This window comes from Lontra canadensis, unplaced genomic scaffold (assembly GCF_010015895.1).
Source record: "Lontra canadensis isolate GAN:19392208 unplaced genomic scaffold, GSC_riverotter_1.0 scaffold4, whole genome shotgun sequence".
Lineage (NCBI taxonomy): Eukaryota > Metazoa > Chordata > Mammalia > Carnivora > Mustelidae > Lontra > Lontra canadensis.
Genome location: NW_022630998.1, coordinates 52,762,003 through 52,789,370, shown reverse-complemented (window position 1 = coordinate 52,789,370; position 27,368 = coordinate 52,762,003). Strand labels below are relative to the sequence as shown.

At 40.0% G+C, this 27,368-nt stretch overlaps 1 protein-coding gene across 1 annotated transcript in view; it reads right to left on the bottom strand.

Moving 5' to 3' along the window:
* Positions 1-373: 373 nt before the first annotated feature.
* The window catches only part of CDC20B (cell division cycle 20B), a 43,883-nt gene continuing 16,888 nt past the window's right edge, over positions 374-27,368 (bottom strand). The window contains exons 3-12 of the mRNA XM_032851237.1: positions 26,004-26,232; positions 24,891-25,018; positions 19,792-19,885; positions 17,745-17,861; positions 13,215-13,411; positions 11,757-11,851; positions 8,245-8,470; positions 6,233-6,358; positions 5,648-5,765; positions 374-558 (exon numbers count right to left, since the gene is read on the bottom strand). Coding sequence (XP_032707128.1) covers positions 374-558; positions 5,648-5,765; positions 6,233-6,358; positions 8,245-8,470; positions 11,757-11,851; positions 13,215-13,411; positions 17,745-17,861; positions 19,792-19,885; positions 24,891-25,018; positions 26,004-26,232 — 1,515 coding nt within the window. The remainder of the gene's footprint in view (positions 559-5,647; positions 5,766-6,232; positions 6,359-8,244; positions 8,471-11,756; positions 11,852-13,214; positions 13,412-17,744; positions 17,862-19,791; positions 19,886-24,890; positions 25,019-26,003; positions 26,233-27,368) is intronic.

Genomic DNA, 27,368 nt, shown 5'->3' with positions numbered 1-27,368 from the left:
TTTTCAAGTGAATAAGGGATTTTTTAATGTATTTGGTTTAAGCTAAAACAGGAAAGGATCTCAGAAAGGAAATATCCAGAGTCAGAAAGAAATATGAGGCTAGAGATTGGGAGAAAAGTCAAGAGGGGAAAAGGTGTTTGGAAATCTCTGCTGTAGAAATCTCTGCTATCACAGTGGAAATGCATCCCTAACAAGGAAGAGATAGAAAAAAAGAAAAAGAAGGGAGAAGAAGAGGAGAATGAGGGAGGGGAAAATAGAGAAGAGGCAAAGATAGTATCTGGGAATGGAACAGGAGGAAGCAGAGCAAATAGGCATGAGAAGAAAGGTCACGAGAACATTCACCTCAGGAAAAGCACGTCATCCAGTTTGGTAGTCACAACAACCCCGTGGAGAAGACAAAGCCACTGTCCTTATTCTCACTTTGAAGTGAGGAAGCTGGAGCTCGTAGAGTTGCTGAGTGACAGCAGCTCCATACACAGGCTGTGCCATCTGCTGAAGCAGAAAACACTCGGGTCTGGTCTGGACTCAAAGCCAGGTGCAGGACTCTGCCTCTGTGGCCTGTGGGAAGAAGGGAAGACAGCTCATGTCCCACATTACAAGGGCTGTTGCTGAGGTGGAGGGCCCCGTATCCCCTCCCAGGATGAAGGCTTCTCTGAAACCTGCCATATATGAAGCTGGCACTCCCACTGTGCCTTTGCTGTGGTAAACACCAGTCCAAGCTAACTGTAGGCAGCAACCTCAGGTGGCTGAGGTTTTGCTTCACTGGGTTTCCCTTTCAGAGCTCTTCCCCCTTTTATTAGTTTCCTAGGGCTGCCATAACAAATTACCACACACTGCTGGAAACAAGACAAATTTCTTTTCTCATAGCTCTGGTGACCAGAGGTCCAGAATCAAGGTGTCGGCTGGACTGGCTCCCTCTGGAGGCTCTGGGGGAGCTTCCAACCCTTGCCTCCTATCTTTGATTTGTGGCCACATCACTCCGTTCTCTGCCTCTGTGTCACATGGCCCTTTTTTCCATGTGCGTATTCTCTCCTGTGTGTCTCTTCGAAGGACACTTGTCATTGGATTTAGGGCCCATCCAGGATGATCTCATCTCACAATCCTTGACTTAATTACATCAGTTTTTTGCTAAAGAAAATCACAATCACAGCTTCCAGGGATTTGACAAGTGGCGGGATCATTTCTAGCCCACCACGTCCCTCATGCCCCAAATCATTATCAGCTCTATCTTCTCTACTCCACGAGCACCCAGGAATTGCTACTACTGTGCTCCAGCCACCCATCCCATCCTCCTTATCCTCTCCAAAAAGTCATCCCTTGGGACCTAAGTTTCAAGGAGATAATCAAATAAATTGAGGCAGATTAATAGGAAAGGACCCAAAAAGCTCTACCCCAAAGCAAACATGAGTCTTAGTTATGTAATTCTGGAGACAATCCAACTTTTTCTGTTATCTACCTGATCGTCTCCCAAAGAACATTTTGTGGAACAGTAATTCCATATGAAGTTGGTTAATAGGTATTAAAAAAAGAAAACAGTGTTTAATGTTCACATTAGTTTGGGATCTCCAGGTTAAAAAAAAATTAAACAGGATTCCTTATTTCAAGGCTGCTTGGTTTGGGAGAAGAGATTATAATAAGCAGCATTTCTGAAACTTAGTTGACCAAAGTCATGTCCTTTTTTTTTTTAAGATTTTGTTTATTTATTTGACAGACAGAATCACAAGTAGGCAGAGAGGCAGGCAGAGAGAGAGAGAGGAGGAAGCCGACTCCCAGCTGAGCAGAGAGCTCAATATGGGGCTCGATCCCAGAACCCTGGGATCATGACCCGAGCTAAAGGCAGAGGCTTTAACCCACAGAGCCACCCAGGTGCCCCAGTCATGTCCTTTTGACATGAACTTCTCACATGGCTCACGTTCCTTGGAAAATACTTGGCAAAATCTATCCTAACCCAACAGTGACGGCTAACAATCAAACGTTCAGGCCAAAGCAGACAAAACTGACTCCATGAAAGAAGGCTGGGGCCAGGAGCATGGAGGGAAGGAAAGAGGTTGTGTAAGTTTTTGACTGAGGAGGTATTTGGGGACACACATAAAATATAGCTAGGTTGGTAGTCATCTCATAGAACTAGTACAGTTTTCAATTCAAATGAGATCTGGAATTTCAGAAATAATCTTGTGTTCTGACACCAGATTCTCAGGAGCAAAGAGTACGTATACATATTCCACTCCTGAAGGAGACATTTCTTAGACACGGGAATTTTTCCATCCACACACATCATGCCCAATGGTCGCCTGGATGCTCACGCACACATATGCACACAGGCACAGGCACACATGCCCCCAAAGAGACATGGGTTTGACTCTGGGTGTGTCAGTGCATTAAAAATAAATCTAGATTCATAGATACAAAGCAGCTCCCTTATTTTATAGATGAAAAAAAGTTCAGTAACTTGTCCCACGTGCCTTGTCCCACATCACAGAGCTAATTGATGGCAAAGCCAGAACTAGAATCAAAATTCAGTGCTTTAATCCTTTAGCCCATTCTCCAGTCCCACAGCAAAGAAGAATCTCTTTTCCTAGGGAATACCACTGCTCCTTATTTTTTAATTAAACATTTATAAATTAAAGCAATGTAAATGAAAACCACTTAATTTAGTTAGGATAAATATAGAATATTACATGAATGTTTTTAAATTAAACTTAAGAAAAGTCAATTCAATAAACACAGTAGGTATTAAATATGCCTTCTTATTACAATGTGTTGAAATGAAGAGAAAGAAAGGGAAAAAAGTAGAAAAGGAGTAATAAAGAAAAAAAAATCTGAATCTTTTCCAAAGCAGGTTTTGAAAAATGTCTTTACTTTAAAAAAATGGAGAACTGCTTCCAAAATTTGTTAGGAAAATAGGGTTTGGATTAGAAGCAGAAGCATTCTTCTTTTTTTTTTATTTTTTTTATTAACATACAATGTATTATTAGCCCCAGGGGTACAGGTCTGTGAATCACCAGGTTTACACACTTCACAACACTCACCATAGCACATACCTTTCCCAATGTCCATAACCCAACCACCCTCTCCTTACCCTCCTCCCCCTGGCAACCCTCAGTTTGTTTTGTGACATTAAGAGTCTTTTATGGTTTGTCTCCCTCCCAATCCCATCTTGTTTCATTTATTCCTTTCCTACTCCACATACCCCCCCCCGTTGCCCCTCAACTTCCTCCTATCAGGGAGATCATATGATAATTGTCTTTCTCTGATTGACTTATTTCGCTAAGCATAATACCCTCTAGTTCCATCCACATCGTTGCAAATGGCAAGATTTCATTTCTTTTGATGGCTGCATAGTATTCCATAGTATATATTTACTATATCTTCTTTACCCATTCATCTGTTGATGGACATCTTGGCTGTTTCCATAGTTTGGCTATTGTGGACATTGCTGCTATAAACATTTGGGTGCACATGCCCCTTCAGATCACTACATTTGTATCTTTAAGGTAAATACCCAGTAGTGCAATTGCTGGGTCGTGGCTCTATTTTCAACTTTTTGAGGAGCCTCCATGGTTGCACCAGCTTGCATCCCCACCAACAGTGTAGGAGTTTTCCCCTTTCTCCGAATCCTCACCAGCAAGAAGCAGAAGCATTCTTGAAACACTTCTCTCCTATTAGTGAAAATCTAAATTTACTAGATTTAGTGGGAAATGCCGTCTTTACCTCAGACAAAGGCCATCATTTAGGATTCACATCCCTAAATTCCAAGAGTATTATCACTGAAAGGATTTTGTTTGAAAGTTTTGTGTTCTTCATGCAGCAATCATTATAAAGGAGACTACCTATCAATGCATGTGCTAAGGACTATGAAACCAAATCAAAGGCCAGACCTCACCTACAGGCTAGAAAGTTACATATTGCTGCTTCAAAGCTTGTAAATTACAACTTTTGGAAGGTGAAGGGAAGAATGATCTTAAATTATCTTCCTTCTCCAGTTAGATGGGGAAAACCTCTTTAATAGAATTCTCCCCCCAGAGAATCATGAGTGTGGTTAACAGGGTGAGGTGAAGGAAAGGCGTGGCCATAATCTAGAATAGCTTTTTTCTAAACTTTATGACCACAGTCCACCGTTCAAAACTACATTTTATGTTGCCACCCCATATTTAAACACGCATATGGTATTGAACAACTGTAACAAAAGTGTCACAAAATAATGCCTACTTTTACATTGTTTCCATTCTCTGCTATTCTATTTCACCTTTTTAATGCTAACCACCTGATGTATGTTTATGTAACAACCACCCTGCTAAACACTGGGAAATATGCCCCTGGTTGAGACTACTGGGTCAGAGATGAGCATTAATGTCTGAAAGCTGGAAAGTAACTGCATCTTCTTTAATCATAAACATGTTAAGGGAAGAAAAGGTTAAATGTACTCTTTGGAATTCTGTCTAATATCAATGAAAAAAAGCACAAGACATGACGACTGAAGAATTCATAACTCGTCAAGGCTAGAAAAGAAAGAAAATGTACCAGTTAAGTTCATTCTTTATTGCCAGTATCAACAAATTGACTCCAGGATCTATCAGAGGTCCCTACCTCACTGAAAGATCTAACTATCTACTGGAATTGTAGTTTTGTAAAGAACCAGGTTTAAGGCTTCATTAAAAATATTTCTCTAGGGTGCCTGGGGGAGCTCAGTCAGTTGAGCATCTGCCTTTGGCTTAGGTCATGATCTCAGGGTCCTGGGATCAAGTCCCATGTCGGCCTCCCTGCTCAGCAGGGAGTCTGCTTCTCCCTCTCCCTCTGCCCCTCCCCACCGCTCATGCTCTCTCTCTCAAATAAATAGAATCTTTTAAAAAATAAAATAAAATAATTTCCCTAATCAGAAAACATATCCCATGAATTACATATCTTATGATTTAAAATATACAAAGGATCAATTCATGTCCTTCGTACACTCAGGCATGGCCACCCAGGTAGCTCTGTCAAGAGCTGTCTACATTTTTATTCACCAAATCACACAGTCTAACAGCTTAAGGATATCAAAGTCGTTCTGAGGTCAGACAGACCAGCAGAGCAGGAAGTCTTTCTGTTAAGGGTGTTTTGTTGTTGCCAAATAACATTCACACAATCTACAAAGAGAGGCACGGTATTATCACTATGGAACACTGTGTACATTTGGTGTTTTCAGTCTGTTGCTTCCCACTAAAGTATGGGCTCCCTGAGGGCAAAGATGATGTCTGTCTTGTTTACATGTATGTCCCCCCCGACCTCCAAAAATGCCTCACACACGGTAAGTGTATATTGAATAAACCCACACGTTATAGCACTCCTGGTTTTTCTGCAAAATAAGGAAAGATGAGTTATGATGCTAACTCCAGAGTTCAAAAAGCATTTGGAAACTCTCCCTGATCATCACTCTTCATCCATGCATGTATGCAAGAGGAGAAGACAGGACCATTGTAAGCGATGTACAGTCTGAATCAAATTCAGAAATACTCATCTACGGACACCCTGAGGTGGGATGGATGTAGGTCTTTTTTCCTGAAAATAAATACTTTAAAAAGCCAGAGGAGATCTTTCACTCAGGGCTTTTCCTGCCAGTGACAGCTCACTTAGCAATGGGAACATGCATTTTAGTCACCTGTGTGCTTACCCAAAAATCCACGCGACCTGGCCAGACCAGGACAGGCCCACACAGTCACATCATTCTTTGGACTACCTTGGCCGCTTGCAATCTCCTTTGTCTTAGGTAGCCAAATTAGGGAACAAATCTGTAATAATGGCCAAAAAAAATACAGAGTTATGGCAATGTCTGATGCATTATGAATGTATTTCAAATGGATACCAGGTGATATGTTCTGTCCGCATCCCTCCTCCAGTCCACAGCTGGGGTTAAGGTGTGAGAGGAACTATTTTAGTTTTAGGAAAGTTGATCCCAAGCCAACAGAAGTTTATGCATACAAATAGGTTTGGGTGCAATAAACCTACAAATTTGAGCACAGTCAAAGCAGTGCTGAGAAAGAAGGAAAGTGTGGGAAATAGAGGGGGAAGGAAAAGATACACAAATCAACTTGCAACCCACAGGGAAACATTCTACAAAAACAAACTGCCAAGAACTAAAGTCTTTATAGACTCACAAGTACAGAGAGATGTGTTTGGGTCCTATGCTCTAACAGCAATCATTTTCACAAGGTTCTAAAAGATCAAAGAGAAGGCAGACCCCAGCAGAGATGTTTACCTGTGAGTCTGTGCTTGGGGTCTGGATGCTTTGCCCAGTATTTATGTCCAAGACATGTAAGTGTCCATCTTCCATGCCACCTCCAACAGCAAGGACTGCAGACTGCCAGGGACACCAATCCATGGCCTTGAAAGTTCAAATAATCACACAGGCAGCTCAGGCTTGGAGGAAGTGAACTTGTGAAGGTGACACACTTCACACCATATACCACGGCTCTCCTGGAGCTCTGATCTAAAGGCAGGAGCAAAGGCATTCTCTAGAGATTACTTCTAAGGGACTAGAAATCACCTATTAGGTGCCTTCCTCAAATTTTGAGAACAATTTGCCAATATTTTAAACAAAGAAAAATCACCCAATAATATATTTTAAAAACTACACTCAACGTGTCCTATGGGGTAAGAATCTGCTGTTGGAATAGGTGACATGTGCCCCCTGGAATCTGATGATGAAATGAATTTTTCTCTCATTTGTCTACCTGTGTCTTTAGGTTCTAGGTCAGAGAAGAAAGGACAAAATGGAGCCACACATGATTGCTTGCACCCCCAAAATTCTCATGCATTTCAACTCCTAATACATTTCAGAAAGGAAAATTGCTGTTGATTTACTTCCTTATAAATGACTACAGGTAATCCTGAAAAATAAGGTTCAGTATTGTATATTTATGCTGACAATTGAAATGATGAGTAACACTAATTTTAAAGAACAGTCTAATAAATATTTCCAGTGTATTTATCAATGTATCCTTATCTGCATGTCCATCCTGCCATTAGCTGCCCAAGGCTTGGCTCACTCAGACTTCAGAGGCCCTTGGTTCAATTTGCTGTATTTCTGACAAGACACATAAGAAAGTAACTTGTTTTGCCTGTCTTGGGTTTTTCACGTGTTGGGTTTTTGTGTTTTTGTTTTTTGTTTTTTAGTTTGCTTTATTTGGTTTTTGTATTTTGTTCGCAGAGTATTTTACATACATTTTCCCTAGATTTCCCTCAAATCATTAAAGATGGGAATTTGGACCTTAAATCATTCTTAATGTCCTGTGGATATTAAAACCATAAGCCAGAGTACTGAGCCACTACCATGCGTTAGCAGCTAGTAGGACGTATTACACCCTGTATCAGGAAACTCTGTGTTAACTTGGTAAGTTCTCATTCTAACAAATTTGTTCAGAGGTAATAAAGTAGAACCATTTCTTTGTTGTGAGTGATAAATATTCTGGGACAATGTTGAGGTCAAGACATATATCTGTGATGCCAAAGGAATGAAAGTACAGGTTGTTGTTGTTGTTGTTGTTGTTTTACTAGAAATAAGAATTTAAAATACAGAGCAATAAAACAAAATATATTATGCAGAGCTTGATGGAATATTGGTGTAACTCTGAAGCACCCTTTCTCCTCCTCCTTTTCACAGTGGGTTTCCTTTCAGGGGTGTGAGTTCAGGTAGGTCTGGACAGCCAGTGTACCCATCTGTCCGACCACAGTTACTGCTGAGAGATGAGAATGTGCCCAAAGTCACACCAGAGTTCTGGGACTTCTCTATCAGAGTAACAAGGAACTGTAGTTTCTTAATCAGTTCCATCTGGAAGGATCTGAATTTGAAGCTGCTAAGAGCCATCTTGCCCACAAAATGTCTGAATAAAGAATGAAACTCAACAGAGACAGGTAGAGCCAAGAGCCAAAGAGAAAAAGTTTTAATGACATCCTTTAAGGCCCTAGGTCTGGACGGTATTGAAAGCAGCTGTATGTACCCAGGACTCCTCTGTCGAAAGAGAAAATATATTTACATTTGTTTGCAGAAGCTCTTGCTTACCTCTGGTTTCAGTTACTTACAACCACAAAATCAGACACATGGAGGGTATAAATAGGGTTGTCTTTCAAGAGAATGATGGCAAAATCCAAAACAAATTCTAGGGGAAGAAAAATCTCAGAGCATTAGCGTAATGGCTTTGTTCTCAGGTGTGAAGGATGCTCAGTGATCTCTGAGTGGACAGCAACCTGGAAAGCTATTGGATGTCTTACCTTGACTGCTGTAGGTTGGGCTATGACTTTCAGGGGTTGAACCTGGGCTTTTGCACCCGGGTCATGGGGCCATATCATCAGCAGTCCATCACTACAGCCACTGGAAAGCAGCCTGCCATCAGGGGACCACTTGAGAGCACAGACAGCTTGCTTGTGGTGAAGTGTTCCAACGTGATGCTGGGGGACCCGAACGTCGTGATGATAAACACGGCCCAGCCTCGACCCGCTGCACAGAGGTAAAGGGGCAGGTTGCTGACAGAAAACTCAAGCCCTATTGCTAATAAGCAATTGAAAACATGAAAGAAAGCATAGTTCAAGCTACCAAAAGACCCCACAGGACAGATTCAAGACACAGTTTTTGAACATTCGTTGGGTTAATAAGGATAGAGTATTCTGCCTGGGGACTATTCGCACAAGCAAAAAAAATTTCTGTGGCAAAGTATCAAATGTGGATAATGAGATGATATCCTTTGAGAGATACTTTTTTTTTAAGATTTTATTTGTTTGTTTGTTTATTTGAGAGAAAATGCAAGCAAGTAAGAGAATGGGGTTGACAGGGGCCAAGGGAGAGGGAGAAGCAGGCTCCCCACTGAGCCAGGAGCCTGATATGGGGCTCGATCCTAGGGTTCCTGGATCACGACCTGAGCCAGAGGCAGACACTTAACCAACTGAGTCACCCAGATGCCGCATTTTGACAGATACTTCTAATGACTTCAATATGATGCAGGCAGCTATGGAAATGATAAATTTTGAAGATTTCCATATTTCCACAGGGAGTTCTTTATGTACTGAACATACAAAATATGTTTCTGCAATTCAGAATATTTCATATTATCTCAATGCAATATATATTTATAGTGAAATGTCAGAGATAGAAATGTATTATTTCCTTTTTCTGTTAAGCTACAAATCACTATTAATTTTGTTAGTGCCACTCATGTCTAAAAGAGTATAAAACTCTCTGAATGTCACAGCAAACTGCAATGTGATTCGGAATCAGGAGATAATGTCTACTTACTGGTAGTGATTTGGATCCAAAGAATGATAAAGATCATATCACTTTATCAAAGATAATGAACTCCTCCCAGGCTAATTTAATTTTCTCCAAGGAACAAGTAAACAACTACCTACAATTATTTCTGAAATTTCTCAAAATCCAGTGTTGTCTTTTTATTTATTTATTTATTTATTTTAAAGAGTTTTATTTATTTGACAGAGAGAGCACAAGTAGGCAGCGAGGCAGGCAGAGGGAGAGGCGGGGGGTGGGGGGAAGCAGGCTCCCTGCTGAGCAGAGAGCCCAGTGTGGGGCTCGATTCCAGGACCCTGAGACCATGACCTGAGCCGAAGGCAGAGGCTTTAACCTACTGAGCCACCCAGGTGCCCCAGTGTCGTCTTTTTTTTTTTTTTAAGATTTTATTTCTTTATTTGACAGAGATCACAAGTAGGCAGAGAGGCGAGGGGGGGAAGGTTGGGGGGTTGGATGGGGGGCAAAGCAGGCTCCCTGCTGAGCAGAGAGCCCGATGCGGGGCTCGATTCCAGGACCCTGAGATCATGACCTGAGCCGAAGGCAGAGGCTTAACCCACTGAGCCACCCAGGCACCCCCAGAGTCGTCTTTTTAAAAATGATTCAAGCACCACACTGAACAGCCTTCTGATGAACAATATGGGATCTGTGGCCAGACCACCTGGGTTCAAAGACCGACTCTGCCCCTTTTACTAACCATGTGACCTCAGGTTAGTGTCTCAGTTGATTCTTTAGCAACAGGTTGGTTGGAGATTAAAAACAACTCGACACAGAATTACTGCAGGGATTAAAACACATAAAGAGTATAGCAAGCCTGGCACACATTACTCCAAAAATATTAGCTGCTATTATAAGAAAGGATCTGTTCATGGATAATAAAACCAAATTTAAACAACACAGACTGTAAAAGGAATTTAAATAGAGAACTGACCTCACTATAACAACTTCGCACAGTAAATAATTAGCCCTTTATGTGCTACTTTGTTTAAGCAGCTTTAAGTTTGACCTATAATCACAAGATAGTGAAATCTTAAGTTTATATCTCAGGTACTTAAAGAAATTGTAAAAGACCTTGGAATTTACTTAATTTAAACCTACCCTAAGAACTACAGTATAGGGGCCCCTGGGTGGCTCAGTGGGTTAGCCCTCTGCCCTCGGCTCAGGTCATGATCTCGGGGTCCTGGGATCGAGCCCCACATCAGGCTCTCTGCTCAGCGGGAAGCCTGCTCCCCCCTCCTTCTCTCCCTGCCTCTCTTCCTATGTCTCTGCCTACTTGAGATCTCTCTCTCTCTCTCTCTCTGTCAAATAAATAAATCTTTAAAAAAAAAAAAAAAAGAACTACAGTATAAAAATGAATGGCAGTGGTGGGGCACCTGGGTGGCTCAGTGGGTTAAACCTCTGCCTTCAGCTCAGGTCATGATCTTAGGGTCCTGGGATCGAGTCCTGCATCAGGCTCCCTGCTGAGCAGGAAGCCTGCTTCCCCCTCTCCCTCTGCTGCTCCCCTTGCTTGTGCTCTCTCTCCTTCTCTCACTCTTTGTCAAATAAATAAATTCTTAAAAAAAAAAAAATGAATAGCAGTGGGCACCTGGTTGGCTCAGTTGGTTAAGCCTCTGCCTTTGGCTCAGGTCATGATGTCAGGGTCTTGGGATTGAGTCCCGCATGGGGCTCCTGGCTCAACAGGGAGTCTGCTTTTCCCTCTCCCTCTGCTGCTCCCCCTGCTTGTGCTCTCTTTCTCTCAAATAAAAGTAAAATCTTTTTTAAAAATGAATGGCAATTGTTAAAAGCAATTATGTAAGATTGTATGAACAAGTCACTTAAACTTTCTGGTTAGTTAGACTAAATCAGTAGTTCTCAAAAGTGATGAAGCATGAGCATCACTTCAGAAATTAGAAATGCAAATTATCAGAGCCCCTCTAGACCTACTGAATCAGAAGTTCCTGGAGACGGACCAGCAATCTGTGTTGTAAGGAGCCCTTCAGGGGATGTTGATGGGTGCTCAAGTGTGAGAACTGTGGAACTGGCTGATCTATGAGGTTCCTTCCAGCTCTAACATCTGTGGATCTATGAATGGGAAATGTGCCCCAGAAAGCTTACCATATTCCAAATTATTGATCCTGACAGCATTAAATACTTGTTTTCAACAAAATTATCCTCTTGGTAGGTATTACTTGGTGGAGAGAAACTTTTTCCTTAAACAGAGTTTTACCTTTTGTCTGAACAATTTAGTGGATCCTGAACCTCACTTTCCAGTACCAGCACGTGGTGCAGGCGCATAGCCAACATGGTCCCTGTGGCCACTGGACCACTTACATCACCAGAGGAGCAGGATATTCAAGAAGGTAGGATCATAACTGCCTAACTAATATCCTGTTTGGCTGTGGTTGGTTTTGCTTTTGCTTCTGGTCTTAAATATTATAGTTCTGTTCACTCAGCCCCCATAATCACTCGGTGAGACAAATATAATTCATTCCATTAAGATGCTTCTTACCTGCTGAGAATACAGTCATTCCAGCTCAGAGCCCCAACCACCGACAAATGACCAAGCATATTTCTCAGCTGCTTTTTAGTTACCACATCCCATAACTGAAAACAAAAAATGAATAAACAGAGTTACATAGCATTGTCTTTTTCACAGTCCACTGTCTTCTTAAAGGCCTGATAGCAATTAATGTTGCTACTGCCAGCGCTTGTACTAAGGGAAAGCTCAGCTCCTTTAACCCTGGGCAGCATTTCTCAACACTGTCTGTATATGACATCACCGATGGGGCTCGCCATTCATGCTAGCCATTCTGATTTAATAACGGAGGTAGAGTCTGTGGATACGGAGTTTATTTTATGACATTTGCTTTAAAGCTCCCCAGGTGAAATCAATGGGCAGCCACAGCTTGAGAATGGCTCTCACATTTCTAGTTTCATATCTGGAAATCCACCGACAGGCTAAGAGATTCCCTTCCTGCCACCTATATACGATACTCTGACCCATATGAGAAATGAGAATTTCGGTGTGAGAAGAAATCGTGATATAACCTTCATAGCATCCAGTATCACTGTAGAGATGAGAAAGCAGTGAGAGCCATATGTGACCCTCCAAAGTCACACTGAACACATAAGTCATATTGTTTACAGTATTGTTAGTAATAACAATACATGAGAAGTTAAATAGATTGATGGAAACTGGGTAAATTCCCATTTCAGAGAGCCTATCAGAAAAAAAAAATTCATTCATTTTAAGTGACTCTACTCCTGATCATAGCTTCAGGTGAAAAAGGAGAGTTGAAGGTTATCTTTCTCTCTCTGAATTCCTAACCCTGGGGATTCTACAAACCCAACTTTAATACAAGAGAAAAGACTTGTAGGGGCACCTGGCTGGTTTGATCAGAGGAGCATGCCACTCTTGATCTCAGAGTTGTGAGTTCAAGCCCCACATTGGGTGTAGAGATTACTTTAAAAAAAATAAAATCTTTGGGGGAAAAAATACTTTTAAAAAGGTAAATACAGGGGCGCCTGAGTGGCTCAGTGGGTTAAAGCCTCTGCCTTCAGCTCTGGTCATGATCTCAAGGTCCTGGAATCAAGCCCCGCTTCGGGCTCTCTGCTCAGCAGGGAGCCTGCTTCCCCCTCTCTCTCTCTGTCTGCCTCTCTGCCTACTTGTGATCTCTGTCAAATAAATAAATAAAAATCTTAAAAAAAAAAAAAAAGGTCAATACAGCAGAAGGAGATTGTGTGAAGAAAAAAAGAAACAAAAGCTAGGTTGAGTATCCTTAAGTCCTCATTAAATGTCATTCAGAAAAGAACCAGAATCCCGTATCTTCTTACTCCCCATAGTTTCAAGCACCACAACTAATATAGAGTCTCTATTGTGTATTAATTTGTTATTAAAGGTCAGTTTTAGTTATCTAGCAATTACACAGAGCACATTTTGAGGGAAAAAAAAAAAACTGCCCGTTACCTGTACTTCTCCCTCGCTGGTGCCAACTGCCAGGCAGTTTCCATCTTTTACCCAGGACACAGAAGATACATAGTTACAACTGATAGGTAGGTCTATATTTTCAATCACATTGTAGTTTTCCCCATTCCAGATGAATACAGAGGATCCAAGGGCTATAGCAACTAGATTTTGAAAATTCCAATCTAGAGTATTCAGATCTATAAGAAAGGCATTTCATATTACAGTAATAATTTTAGCCAAATAAAAAATATTTTCAACTAACCAACTTTTTTTTACAGATAGATAAATAAAATTAATACCTTTCCCATGATCAACTGGGAAATAGAATCACATAGGTAAACAGATCATTAGAAGTTCAAAAATAAAAACTAGAATTCTGTATCAAGAGTCACAGTCTAGTGAATAATAATCTTACTATTCATACTCAAATGTATTTATTTAGAGTCATTTCGAGAACTTGGAAGTTTCATCTACCATTATTAGTACACATGGATTTTATCTAACAGATCACTAAAAATTAAAAGCACATTTTTTTATTGAAATTATCTGGCCTTTTTTTTTTAAATTTTAATTCCAGTGTATTTAATATACAGTGTTATATTAGTTTCAGGTATACAAAATAGTGATTCAACAATTTTACACATCACTCAGTGCTAATAATGATAAGTATACTCTTAATCCCCCCTTCACCTGTTTCACCCATCCCATCCACTCATCTCCCCTCAGGCAAGGATCAGTTTGTTCTCCATAATTAAGAGTCTGCTTTTTGGTTTGTCTCTTCATCCTATGGTGTTTGTCTTTCTCTGACTGATGTATTTCACTTAGATCCATACATGTTGTTGTAAATGGAGAGATTTGGGGTTTTTTATGGCTGAATAAAATTCAAACATATGTATATTAAAACATAACACATCTTTTTTTAAGATTTTATTTTTTATTTGAGAAAGAGAGCACAGGCATGGGGAGGGGTAGAGGGATAGGGACAAGCAGACTCCCCACTGAGTGTGGAGCCTGATGTGGGGCTCAATCCCAGGACCCCTAGATCATGACCTGAGCTAAAGTCAGACGTTTAATGACTGAGCCTCCCAGGCACCCCCATACCACATCTTCTTTATCCATTCATCTATCAATGGACACTTGGGCTGCTTCTATAATTTGGTTATTATAAATAATACTGCAATAAACATAGGGGAAAAACACCTAACCCTTACAGAGACATCCTTCATCCATATGAAAGATGCCACCATCATTTCAAACCAAAAATACCACCCAACTACAGTCTATCTAGAAGAAGTGATCACTAGCTTATAAGTGATACCTGGAAATTCCTAGCTGTACTCTCCAGTTTCTACTATTAGAACTCTTTGACTGCCAAAAGAAACCATATTTGTATGACCACATATTAAGATGTATCCTGTCTTATTTCTTTTTTGAATTGAGATATAGTTGACATATAACCCTTTCTTATTTCTTATAAGACAAAAATTCTTCTCCTCATTGATACATATCAATACAAAACTATGAGGCACAGCAGCTCCACTACAGTGGCCTAAGCCACCCATGACCACCTCTCCCACTGATGACAACTATAAACTCTGAACAAAATATTAAAAAAAAAAAAAAAAACCTCCCTCAGAACTGGAAAATAAGCAAATGCAGTTAACTAAGTAAGGGAGTCAAAACCAGAAGAAGCAACCTGCCCAGGGGTGAGTTTCTCACTTTTTTTCTCACATGGTTTTGCCAGAGGGTGGGCCCCAGTCACAGAACAGCACCGGCAGCTAAAGCTCTGATAGAAAGCTTACCATCTTTCTGGTGAGAGGAGCCAAGAAAAGGAGCCTGAGGTGGCCAAAATGTGTGGAGAAAGTCCTGAAGGGGAGAGAGCCACAGAAAGAGAGCTACACAACTCTAGTTGTGAATGTAGGAACCCACGCACATCTCAGCCTAACCCTGAAATCATGTTTTTAGGGAAAACTCAGATCAGCTTAGCAAAGGCTTTGAGAACCGAACTGAGTGAAGCATCTATTTAGGACTCAGCCTAGACTCTGGTCCGTATATATGAGGGAAAGACCCAAACCAGCATAGTCAAGGCAGAAGAAACTGATCGGAGACTCAAAACACCACCCACAAAAGGCAAGACAAAACTTAAGGTATAAATGTAACTAAGACAGGGGTATCTGGGTGGTTCAGTTGATAAAATATCTGCCTTCAGCTCAGGTCATGATCTCAGGGCCCTGGGATAGAGCCCCACGTCAGGCTCCCTGCTCAGTGGGGAGCCTGCTTCTCCCTCTTCCTCTGCCCCTCCCCCTGCTTGTGAACGCACACCCTCTCTCCCTCTCTCTGTCAAATAAATAAACTCTTTTTTACAAAATAAAAAATTTAAATTAAAGGTAAGACAAAAACGGCAACATTCTCTGCAGGAGCCTGAGTTAATACCACATAAAATCCACAACGTATAGGACACGATTCAAGATTACTGGACACAAGGAAAACATAATTAATAGATGAAAACCCTAAGATGAATTAAGTATAGGAATTATCAGACAAAGATGCTAAAGCAGTTCTAATAGAATATGCACACAGAATAGAAAAGAATATTCTCCATGAGGTAAAGAAAAAACATACTTGAATGAAAAGAGAAAATATCATCAGAGGAATAAAAAAATAGAAGCTGTTCTATATACAAAGATAATAGAAACTATAAAAATAAAACTGAAATAGAAGCCATATGGGATGCCTGGGTGGCTCAGTGGGTTAGGGCCTCTGCCTTCAGCTCATGTCATGATCCCAGGATCCTGGGATCAAGCCCCACATCGGGCTCTCTGCTGGGCAGGGAGCCTGCTTCCCCCTCTCTCCCTGCCTGCCTCTCTGCCTACTTGTAATCTCTGTCTGTTAAATAAATAAATAAATAAAAACGTTTAAAAAAAAAAGCACAGTAAAGTGGAAAATTTGAAACTGAAAATTACAATATCTGAAAAATCTTCTGGATGGGCTCGGTTGCAGAATGGAAATAAATGACAGAGGAGTCACTGGATTTGAATATAAATCAACAGAAATTATCTTATCTGAAGAACATGTAGAAAAAAATTGAAAAAGAAATGAGCAAACTTCAGGGACCTTTGGAATAATATCCAAAGATCTCATATGTGTAATTAGATTCAGGTCTTGGAAGCAAAAGAATAAGTCTTCAAATTACCTTAGAACTCTCACCAGAAACTATGGAGGCCAGAAGTCCCTATAATATCTTTAAAATGCTGAAAGAAAAAATCTAGCGACCCAGAATTCTACATGCACCAAAAATATCATAAAACAGAATATAAAAAGTGTATCAGAAGTCTTTGCCAACTGACCTGATCTGAAAGATGCTAACAGAAACTTTCAGGCTGAAGAAAATTATATGAGAGGGAAATTTGGATCATCAGGAATGAAAGAGAAGCATGGAATTGCTATATATTTGGGTAAATATGAAGACAGTTTTTCCTCTTTCATTTAAAATGCATATATGTATGGCTTCTTGGAGTAAGATTTTTAACAATGGTAGAGTTTTCAATGTACGTAGATGTAAAATATATGACAACTGCCATAACCTAAAAAAAAGTTAAGGGGGTTACGGGGACCTGTGTGACTACAAAATTTGCATCTACCTACCTATTTGCCAGTCCCCCACTATATCCTCTTCATTGCCATATCATTAATTACCAACATCCTGCCCTTGCTCACATTGTTAACATTGCTGAAAATGCTCTATCTTCTCTCCCCCATCCCTCCAAAACCTACCCATTTTTTAAGACCCAGCTCAAAGCTCAATATCTCCACAAAGTCTTTTCAGACAAAGATGCAAAGATCACTGAACTACTTATAATCATTATAGCTCCTTTTACTCCACAATTCATTACTTCTATTCTATACTAGCATGTTGGTAGAAGTTCCATTGAGTTAATCCTGTCTTCCCAGGGCACCTGGGTGGCTCAGTTGGTTGAGTGTCTGCCTTCAGCTTGGGTCATGATCTCAGGGTCCTGGGATCCAGCCCCACACCAGGTTCCCTGCTCAGAAGGGAGTCTGCTTCTCCTACCTCTCCTTCTGGTCCTCGTCCTGCTCATGTTGTCTCTCTCACTCACTCTCTCTCTCAAATAATTAAAATATTTTTTAAAAAGTCCTGTCCTCCCAACTAGATTATAAATTAGGCACATAACAAGAAGACCCAATGTGGCTGTTTGACTGATTAGATTTATCCATGTTTAAAATATATGCCTAAGAATAGGCTCCCATTCTCACAGTTCATTCTAATACAGTAAAAAAAAAAAAAAAGGTATATTTCTCATATCCCACCAAGACCAAAAATACCCATTCCACACATGAAATTTGTACAAGGAAAAACCAAATTACATTAACTATATTTGGGTAGTACAGCCTTGGGACATGAGGCACAAGGGTCATTGGATTCTTCCAGAAGCAAATTTCAAGTTTATGCCACAGTACAGGATATATTTTGTCACTCCAACTTTTCAATTCATGGTCTAAATAATAACTTACAATAGTCATTTCGAAGACCAGTAAGATGAATCTTCACTTCTGGTTGGAGTATGGAATAGTCTAGATTCCTGAATCTTTTAAGATGGAAGGATTCATCTCTGACTCCATCTCTGCAGCCTATAAAGAACAAACAGTTCCACGTATCTTTATGATCCCATAAGCATAATATCTATGCAGATATTAAGACATAACAAAGTGAAAAAGAAAGTAGTCATCATAATAAAACTGAATTACAAGTTGCAGGAGAAGGGAAGGGAAAAAATTCTTCAGTATTAATTTAAACAGAAATTTTAAAAATAATTCATGGCAATTTTTAATAAAAAACACATGAGTGCCAGACCTAAATGTAACATAAATTGTGGGAAGCACACAGAAACACTATATTATCCTGAATATTTGTTCCACCACTTGAGATCTTAAAATCACAGTAATTTTTGCGTATCCATTTGTCTAGCACATTAACAATTAGCTGAGAGACATAAGCCTTACTCTGAGCCTTTGTCAGTAAATATCTATTGATTCATTTATTTTGACTCTTTTTCTCACGGTTTCTGAACCAGAGCACACAGGTACTTCTGGCTAGTTTTACACATAATGATCTGAGGTCAGGGTCCTATCTTGGGTTCAGTTTTAGTTCTCATCAAAAGACCCACCTAAGTCTAAACCACAGGCCACCATCGTTTCATCTGTCCCACCGCTTGGCTTGTGATCAAACTGAGAATGACATACATTGATAAACACTGAGCCCACCCAGGTAATTTGTGGTCTTTACAACCACATGCCTTCTGATAAAAGGCCTAAGAGCTTCACAACGCTATACCAAGAAGTAGATCGTCACTGCCTTGGTGTTAGCCACAAAGACCTGCATTTGTGCGGAAAACTTAAAGTTTACTAGAAACACTCAAGCACCTCCAATAAAGGTTTTTAAAAAAATAAGTACAAACTTCCAGTTACAAACTAAGTAATGGGGATGTAATGTAAAACATAGCAATTATAGTTACTAATACTGGATTGCATATTTGAAAATTAATAAGAGTAGATCGTAAAAGTTCTCATCACAAGAAAAGAAATTCTGTAACAATGAATGGTGATGAATGTTAACTGGACTTACTGTGGTGATCATTTTGCAATATATACAAATATCAAATCATTGTTTTACTCATAAAGCTGACACTGATGGCCTTTGAACAGCATGGGTTTGAACCACATGGGTCCACTTACATGTGGATTTTTTAAATAAATACCGCACAGCACTGTAAATGTATCTTCTCTTCCTTATAATTTTTTTCTAGTTTAGCTTGTTTTAAGAATATAGTATATAATACATATGATATACAAAATATGTGTTAATCGACTGTTTATCTTATTGTTAAGACCTCCAGTCAACAGTAGGCTGTGAGCAGTTAAGTTTTGGGGGAGTCAAAGTTAGATACAGATTTTCACCCATGTGAGGGGTTACTTTTTGGAAATGTGATCTAAGTAGATTAAAGGAGGTGAATGAAACAGGACAACTAAGTTCTTACCCACTATGCTAGAAAGTTACGATAAAGTCTAAAATATCAAGAAAGAGCAGTTTACAAAGACTACTTAGAAAATAGATGTAGGGCGCCTGGGTGGCTCAGTTGGTCAAGCAACTGCCTTCAGCTCAGGTCATGATCCTGGAGTCCCGGAATCGAGTCCTGCGTCCTGTTCCCTGCTCAGCAGGAGGTCTGTTTCTCCCTCTGACTCTCTCCCTCTCATGCTTGCTCTCTCTCTTTCTCTCTCTCTCTCAAATAAATAAAATCTTTAAAAAAAAATTGATGTAAATAGTAGGGGGAAGAGCTGGAAGAGCTAAAGGTCATTGCCTCTAGGAAATGAGCTTGGGGATGGGACAGGCAAGGCAGAGAATTAGGAGAATTATCGAAACTTTACAATTATATTGATTAGTCTAATAAATATAACATATTCTAATAACATACTCTAAGGTAAGGAAGAAATGAAGGAGGCAGGGAGAGAGAAGGGTAGGAAGGTAGGTAAGAAGGACAAACAGTAAATCTTTGGCCCATACCTTTCCAGGCACACTGGGATTGCTCACAGAGCTGCATTTGCCCACTAACCCACTGAGCCACCTTCTGGGTCGAAAATAGCTGGTTTAGGCATTTCTGAAAGCAAGCAAAGAAATACTTCTCTAGAAATGTGCACATATATCTCAGATGTTATGCATGACAGAGTGTTAAAACTGATAATTTCCTAGGAAGTTCGAGGTTTCCACATTAGCACACCCAAAGCTACGATTGCTGTTATTTACTACCTAACCACTGTGTAGTGAACACAGTGCTGAGCATTCGCGTGTATCGTTTCTAATCTCCCCAGCAACTCCATAGGCAAGTATTCCTCAGCTAGAATAAAATCTTCTTTTAGTCTTCTAACCAAAAAATCCTTTTAGCTCACAAGCCAGCTAAAGGCCAGTGATAGCATCAAAGCCTGCAAGAACTGAAATGTTATGATAGTTCTAGTACATGGTGAAATTGAAAGACCTCCCCAAGACAACAAAATTGAACATTAGTAAGGCTAATTTTTAAGGAAGGTTTCTTTCAAGGGGGCCTCTCAGCATTCAACCTAGAGGTGTTCTTTCACTCTGTTACTTAGATTTTCTCTGGGACTTAATTTTCCTCATCTGTAGTATATCAGAATTGAACTCATCATCTTAAAGGTCCTTTTCCATTAACACCTTTACCTATTAGAACATCAAATCATGGAAATCTTAAGTAACTTGTCTCAGTTTCCCTGAATACAAATATCTGATTGCTGTCTCTTTGGGCCAGTATATAAAAAGCATTTCTGACATTCTTACACCCAACTTCAATCAAAAACAGATAAGAAAATTAGTAGTGGGCGCCTGGGTGGCGTTAGGCATCTGCCTTCGGCTCAGATCATGATGCCCGAGTCCTGGGATCAAGGCCCACGTCGGGCTCTTGGCTCCACTGGAAGCCTGCTTCCCTCTCTCTTGCCACCCACCCCACACCTGTTTGTGTTCTCTGTCTATCTCTCTGTCTCTCTGTGCCAAATAAATAAATAAAATCTTTTTAAAAAAAGAAAAGAAAAGAAAATTGTGGAGGCCAAGAAAAACAAGGCTGTACCCACCTTGAGTCTAGCCCTGACATAAGTATAGCCATCTTGACAAAGCAAAAGCTGGCACCTTGCACCCCCTCTCCACCCGTTCCCCTCCGCTCGGTAGTATATGTGAACAAATAGTTAACTTGTAAAAAATCACAATCCTGCAAGACAGGAGTCTCCCTCGGTTTATAAATGTCCCAGTGCTAAATCTCACTAACAAGGACACTTGATAGGAGGAATGTGACATTCCACCAGGAAACTCCCAACTGTCTTCATGCTAGTGCCTCATTAGAGGGGGAAAAATGGCCTTGGCTTGATAGTAACCAGGCCCTCAATATCCTGACAGTCTTCTTTACCCTGATAGCCTTCTGAATATCTCCTTTGTTCTCACCCACCACCGAGCCCACCCCTACTCTGCCTTTAAAAACTCTGACTGTAATCTGGTTCAGGGTCCAAGTCCCTACTCCGCTGTGTCGGGTATACTTGGGCCCAAGCTTAAGCTTGTCAAATAAACCCTCGTGTGATTGCATCGGTGCTTGGCTCCTGGGTGGTCTCTCAGACGCGAAAACTCGGGCACAACAAAAATTAGTAGGAAGTGTAAAGAAACATACTTACTGGAATTTTCTAAAAACATTTTAATGAACATTTAAAGCCGAGACAATTCCTTATTTTCTCCTTCATGATAATTTATCTGATTATTCCTGTAAAACAATCATTGGATCACCATAATTTTTACAGCAGTCTCTCTTACTGGCATCGTTTTGACATTTTGGTTTTCTTCCCAGATATTACATCATTGCCAGTCAGTGAATAGTGAATTTTTAAGTATTCAAATTAGGACAATCAAGTATAAAGCAGGGTTTCCCATTCTTAGCACCACTGGCACTTGGCAGCAGAGAATTCATTATTGTGGGAGCTGTTCTGTGCATTATAGGACGTTTAGCAACACCTCAGACCATCTACTAGAGGCCTTCCCCCTAGGTTGTGATGAACAAAAATGTCTTCAGACATTGTCAGAGGAGCCCTGGGGAGCAAAATCATACCCAACTAAGAACTGCTGATATAAAATAACATTCCTAAAATCAGTGTAACTCTTCAGAGAATCCCCTCTTCAGAATCCCATAGTTGGCACAAAGTTGACTGAGGCACTGCCCAGCACAGGGCGCTTCTGTCCCACGCACCCAAGGATACTCTTCCCTCAGTAAGATCTACTTATTACTTTAAGGAACAGCTTGGCATAGAGCTGACTGTGTATAATAACTGTGAGCATCTCCAGAGCTATGCTGACGCTTGTCATAGAAATACCCTCCATGTGACCTCTGAGGACCACTCGAAGACACACATTTCCTGTCATTGTGAGAGACCTCACGGTGTATCTGTACCACTCCTGATGCCATCTGACTTCTAACTGGTCATGATAACAAATGCTTGATATGAAGTATTGAAATGGTTTCCATTATCACCTTCCCAGCTTCTTCAGTGATGCTGGGACTCTAATGAAGTTGTGAGGGCAAAGCAGTAAAAACTGCAGTCTGCAAGACGTAGAGTGTGGAAAAGCAGTGGTGCTAATAACCTGGCCTGGGCGTAAGGTCAACCTGCGCCAATGACATAGAACTTCCTGGCTATCTGCACCTCCAAACCCTTAACCAACATGAAAGCACTCGGCAAAAGACCTGCCCTAAGATGTTTGTTTTCAATTGGCATATTCACAATATTGTTCCTCTAGCAAGATATATAGGCCAAACACCGGAAGCACATAGTAAATGAGTAACTTTGCCCAAAATGAGAATTTATGACTTTCCTAGTTTAAAGCTTTCTAAATGAAACCGTGATTCCTTCAGAAGGTCTTCATTGGGTTTGATAAATCTGAAAACATGCTAGTGATATTTAATGTGCCAAAGATTTAGATCAGACTCCTCTAAGATCTTAAAACAATAATAAATAAGATACTTAAAGGAACTAAATTAACTTGGTCAAGACACAAAAAAACAACAACAATAACTTAAGGGAAATATTTAAAAGACCATCTTACAGGGATGCCTGGGTGGCTCAGCTGGTTAAGCGTCTGACTCTTGATTTCAGTTCAGATCATGATCTTGGGGTCCTGGGATGGATCCCCACCTAGAGTCCTGCCTCGAGTTCCACAGGCTCTGCGTTTGGTGGGGAGTCTGCTTGGGATTCTATCTCTCCCTCTCCCTCTGCCCCTCATCCCACTAGCACGTTCTCTCTCTCTAAAATAAAGAAATAATAAGTCTTTAAGGAAAAAAAAAAGACCACCTTATAGAGGAAGAATTTAACTTATCTTGAGAGACCCGGGGGTGGGGGGCAGATCAAGTCACTGAATAGTTGGAAATGATTATATAAAAAAATTTTTGGCTGAGGGGGAGCATACCATAATATGTATAATTTCATTATATTTTTAATCTTTACGTCTTTAGAAAAATCTTTATTTTTTTTAATTCAAGTATAATTAACATACAGTTTTATAAGAGTTTCAGATGTACAATAGGATGATTCAGCAATTCTATACATTATACAATGCTCAACACTGTGAATTTTCTGGAATTTTCTTTGGATTTTTTGATGGTTTTCTTCACTGTGCAAAAGCTTTTTATTTTGGTATAGTCCCAGTAATTTGATTTTGCTTTTGTTTCCCTTGCCAGAGGAGGGACTATATCTTAAAAAATGTTTCTACAGCTGATGTCAAAGAGATTACTGCCCATGTTTTCTTCTAGGAATTTTATGGTTTCAGAGATCACATTTAATGGGTCTTTAACCCATTTTGTGATTCTTCTGTGTATGGTGTTAGAAAGTGGTCCAGTTTGCTTCTTCTGCATGTAGCTGTCCAGTTTTCCCAACACCATTTGTTGAAAGAGTTTTCTTTTTCCCATTGCATATTCTCGTCTCCTTTGTAGTTCCATACAAATTTTAAGATTGTTCTAGCTCTATGAAAAATGCTATTGATCTTTTGATAGGGGTTGCATTAAATCTGGAAATTGCGGGGCGCCTGGGTGGCTCAGTGGGTTAAGCCTCTGCCTTCGGCTCAGGTCATGATCCCAGGGTCCTGAGATCGAGCCCCGCATTGGGCTCTCTGCTCAGCAGGGAGCCTGCTTCCTCCTCTCTCTCTCTCTCTCTGCCTGCCTCTCTGCCTACTTGTGATCTCTGCCTGTCAAATAAATAAATAAAATCTTAAAAAAAAAAATCTGGAAATTGCTTTGGGTAGTACAGACATTTGACAAGATTTGTTCTTTCAACCCATCAGCATGAAATATCTTTTTATTTGTTTGTGTTTAAATTCTTTCATCAGTGTTTTATACTTTTCAAAGTACAGGCCTTTTACCTCCTTGGTTAAGTTTATTCCTAGGTATCTTACTGTTTGGGGTGCAACTATAAATGGGATTGTTTAATTTCTCTTTCTCATGCTTCATTATATATAATGCAACAGATAAATCTGTATACTTATTTTGTATACTGCTTCTTTACTTAATTCATTTATTATCAGTTCTGTAGTCTTTTTTTTATCTTCTTTTTTTTTTAATGAGCATATAATGTATTATTTGCCCCAGGGGTACAGGTCTGTGAATCATCGGGCTTACACATTTCACAGCACTCACCATAGCACATACCCCCCCAGTGTACATACCCTAACCACCCTATCCCTACCCCCCACCCCCCAGCAACCCTCAGTTTGTTTCATAAGTTAAGAGTCCCTTATGGTTTGTCTCCCTCCTGATCCCGTCTTGTTCTGGTAGTCTTTTGATGGAGTCTTTAAGGTTTTCTTTATAGTATCATGTCATCTGAATCTTCACCTTTTTTATGTTTCATTTCCATTTTTTTGATTGATACTAACTAAATTTGTATATTTGTTGGGTATTATTTTTTTTTTTAACAAAGTGCCGCTATTCATGTCCATAACTGATTTTTTTGTCAGGAACCCATCATTTTCTTCCTGATTTGTAAGAGCAGCTGAGCCAGTTCCTTCCTCACATTTGGGACCCATTTGTCTGAGTTTCTCAGGATATGAGATGTCAGTTTTCTCCCTTTACCTACCCGGCCTTTTGAGGCAACAGTTTCATTCCAGTCTCCATCCATCGCATGAGCTTCCTTGCAAAAATGGAAAGAGTTACTTGTTTCGAAAGTCCCTTTGATGGGTGTCTTCAGTGGTTCTTGGTAGGATCCTGCAAGAAAGACATTTAGCTTTTAATTTGTTTTTCAAAACAAGATAATCACTTAGGTTGGTGATCAATCCATTATGTCTTTCACAATAGAATGTGAAGCCACAGCCCCTCATCTCTCCAAAATCCTGGCAGAGGTGGGAAAAGAGGAAGGGTCAGCACAGGGCCTTATCCAGAATGCCAAGCTCATAAGAGAGCACTGCCTCAGTGGCCTCTGTAGGAAATGCCAAGATTAAAGACCTGACTCCCACCACAGCCGCAGCAGAAATGCTTTGTATCTGCTCGGAAAGAACAAATTCACACATTTGAAGAATAGATACAAACAGTTCCCTATTTTAAGATGATGGAGCAAAGGTGTCTGGTTTGCCCAGGATAAGCTCCTCCTGCCAGGAAATCACCATCGGGTGCTTACTTCCCTAATCATTGGCATCTACTCTACGATCATGAGCAAATCACTTTGCCTCTCCCCCTCCCTTTTATAGAAAGATGCTGTAAGTATAGTTTGAGATGATGTCAGTGAGATACTTTCTAAATTAAAGTAATAACAGTCAGTGTTATTTGTATCATTATTATTCATACTGGTTCTCTTCTCAAGATTGAGAAAGCCCTTTACCAGACTTTTAACTGTACAGAAAACCCTGTCCTGTCACCCTCTAAAACTAAGTATCTTTTATGTCCATTCATATCACTTGTTCTTCAGAGGGTCCAAGGGACCACTGAAAAATCTTACATACATAATTATAATCTTTAGAAATCATATACCAGTACAAACCTCAAAAATGCATCTAAAACACTACATACTGTCTTTTGGTTTTGTTTCATTTCCCACTCCACTCCCCCACCACCTTGAAAATTTCTCATTCAAAGGAAGAAAAGGAAAGCACTTGATGAGTGCGATACTAGATAGTTCTACGAGACAAAGATTCTCTCAGGAATATCTATTTCATTAACATTTTTAAGATAGCCTCTGAAATTTCTATTACCTCACCTAGAATCAAAGTCTCTTTCTCAGGCGTTATCTTCAGCACGGATCCAGAATCTTCTGGGAGGTAAGTGGTTGAAAGCGCTTCCCCAAAGGAGCAGGCTGCCAGATCCCTGGTTTGGCTTTGCTGCCATCTAGTGGTAATTGGGCTACTGGCAATGGGACCCTCCACCGACAGCCTCTTCACAAAGTTGCTCTTGAAGCTAGAATATGTGGGCTTAATTTCATCAAACACCTGTTTAACCAAAAAAAAAAAAAAAAAAAAAAGGCTGTAATTTATAGGAGCCTCAATGATGCAAAAGTAGGGATTCCTTAAAGGAGAATTATAAACAACTCATCTAGTACAAAACAAACTATATATAAGATTTTAATTTTGTGACCTGAGAGAACATTGTATTTATAAATATATATGTGTGTGTGCATGTGTATACTTGGAGCCTCTGTTTAAGGGTCTCAAGACATATAAAAGCGGCTTAGGAAATAATTATGTTTACACTTATTACAATTACATATCAATATAAAATATGAAGTTAAAATAACCCTATATATTGAACCGACAAAATTTTTATATAAAATCACAAAATTGCAAATCTGGAAATAAACAGCAATTTTCTAGTTCAAACTTTTCATTTCACAGATGAGAGAACTGAGGCCTAATTTGCTCAACATTCATCTCATTCCCACCAAGAAACCCCAGGAGTTTGGTATTTCCAGAGCCTATAATGGTGAAACACGCCATGTTATCTACATGAAATTCAAATGCAAATGAAAAACTGGAAGTATATTTTTATTTGTTTATTTATTTTTTAAAATATTTTATTTACTTATTTGGCAAGAAGAGAGATCGAGAACACAAGCAGAGGGAGAAGCATGTTTCCTGCTGAGCAAGGAGCCCAATGCAGGACCGGATTCCAGTAGCCTGGGATCATGACCTGAGCCCAAGGCAGACCGCTAACCTACTGAGCCACCCAGGCACCCCTCATTGTCTGGGATTAGGTTAAACCTTAACCAACTAAGCCACCCAGGCACCGCAGAAGTATATTCTTAATAAAATGCCAGGCATGTTAGATTAATATCTTTGTGTAAAGGACTCTTAGAGAAAGTTAGACAAATTTGCAAGCCAAATAGAAAAAAAAATAGGGCATAGGACCTAAAAAGACAATTCACAAAAGAATATAAATGCCCCCAAAATATTCAACCTCACTAGTAATCAAAGAAATGCTAATTTAAAACAATAACAAGATGCTAGCAATGATTTTTTTTTTATATATAACAAGCCCCAAGGGTGAAGTTTCCAGAAACAAACACTGGCATACATTGCTGGTGGAGCATAAATTAGTATTTGGAAAAGACAATTTGGCAACATGTGTC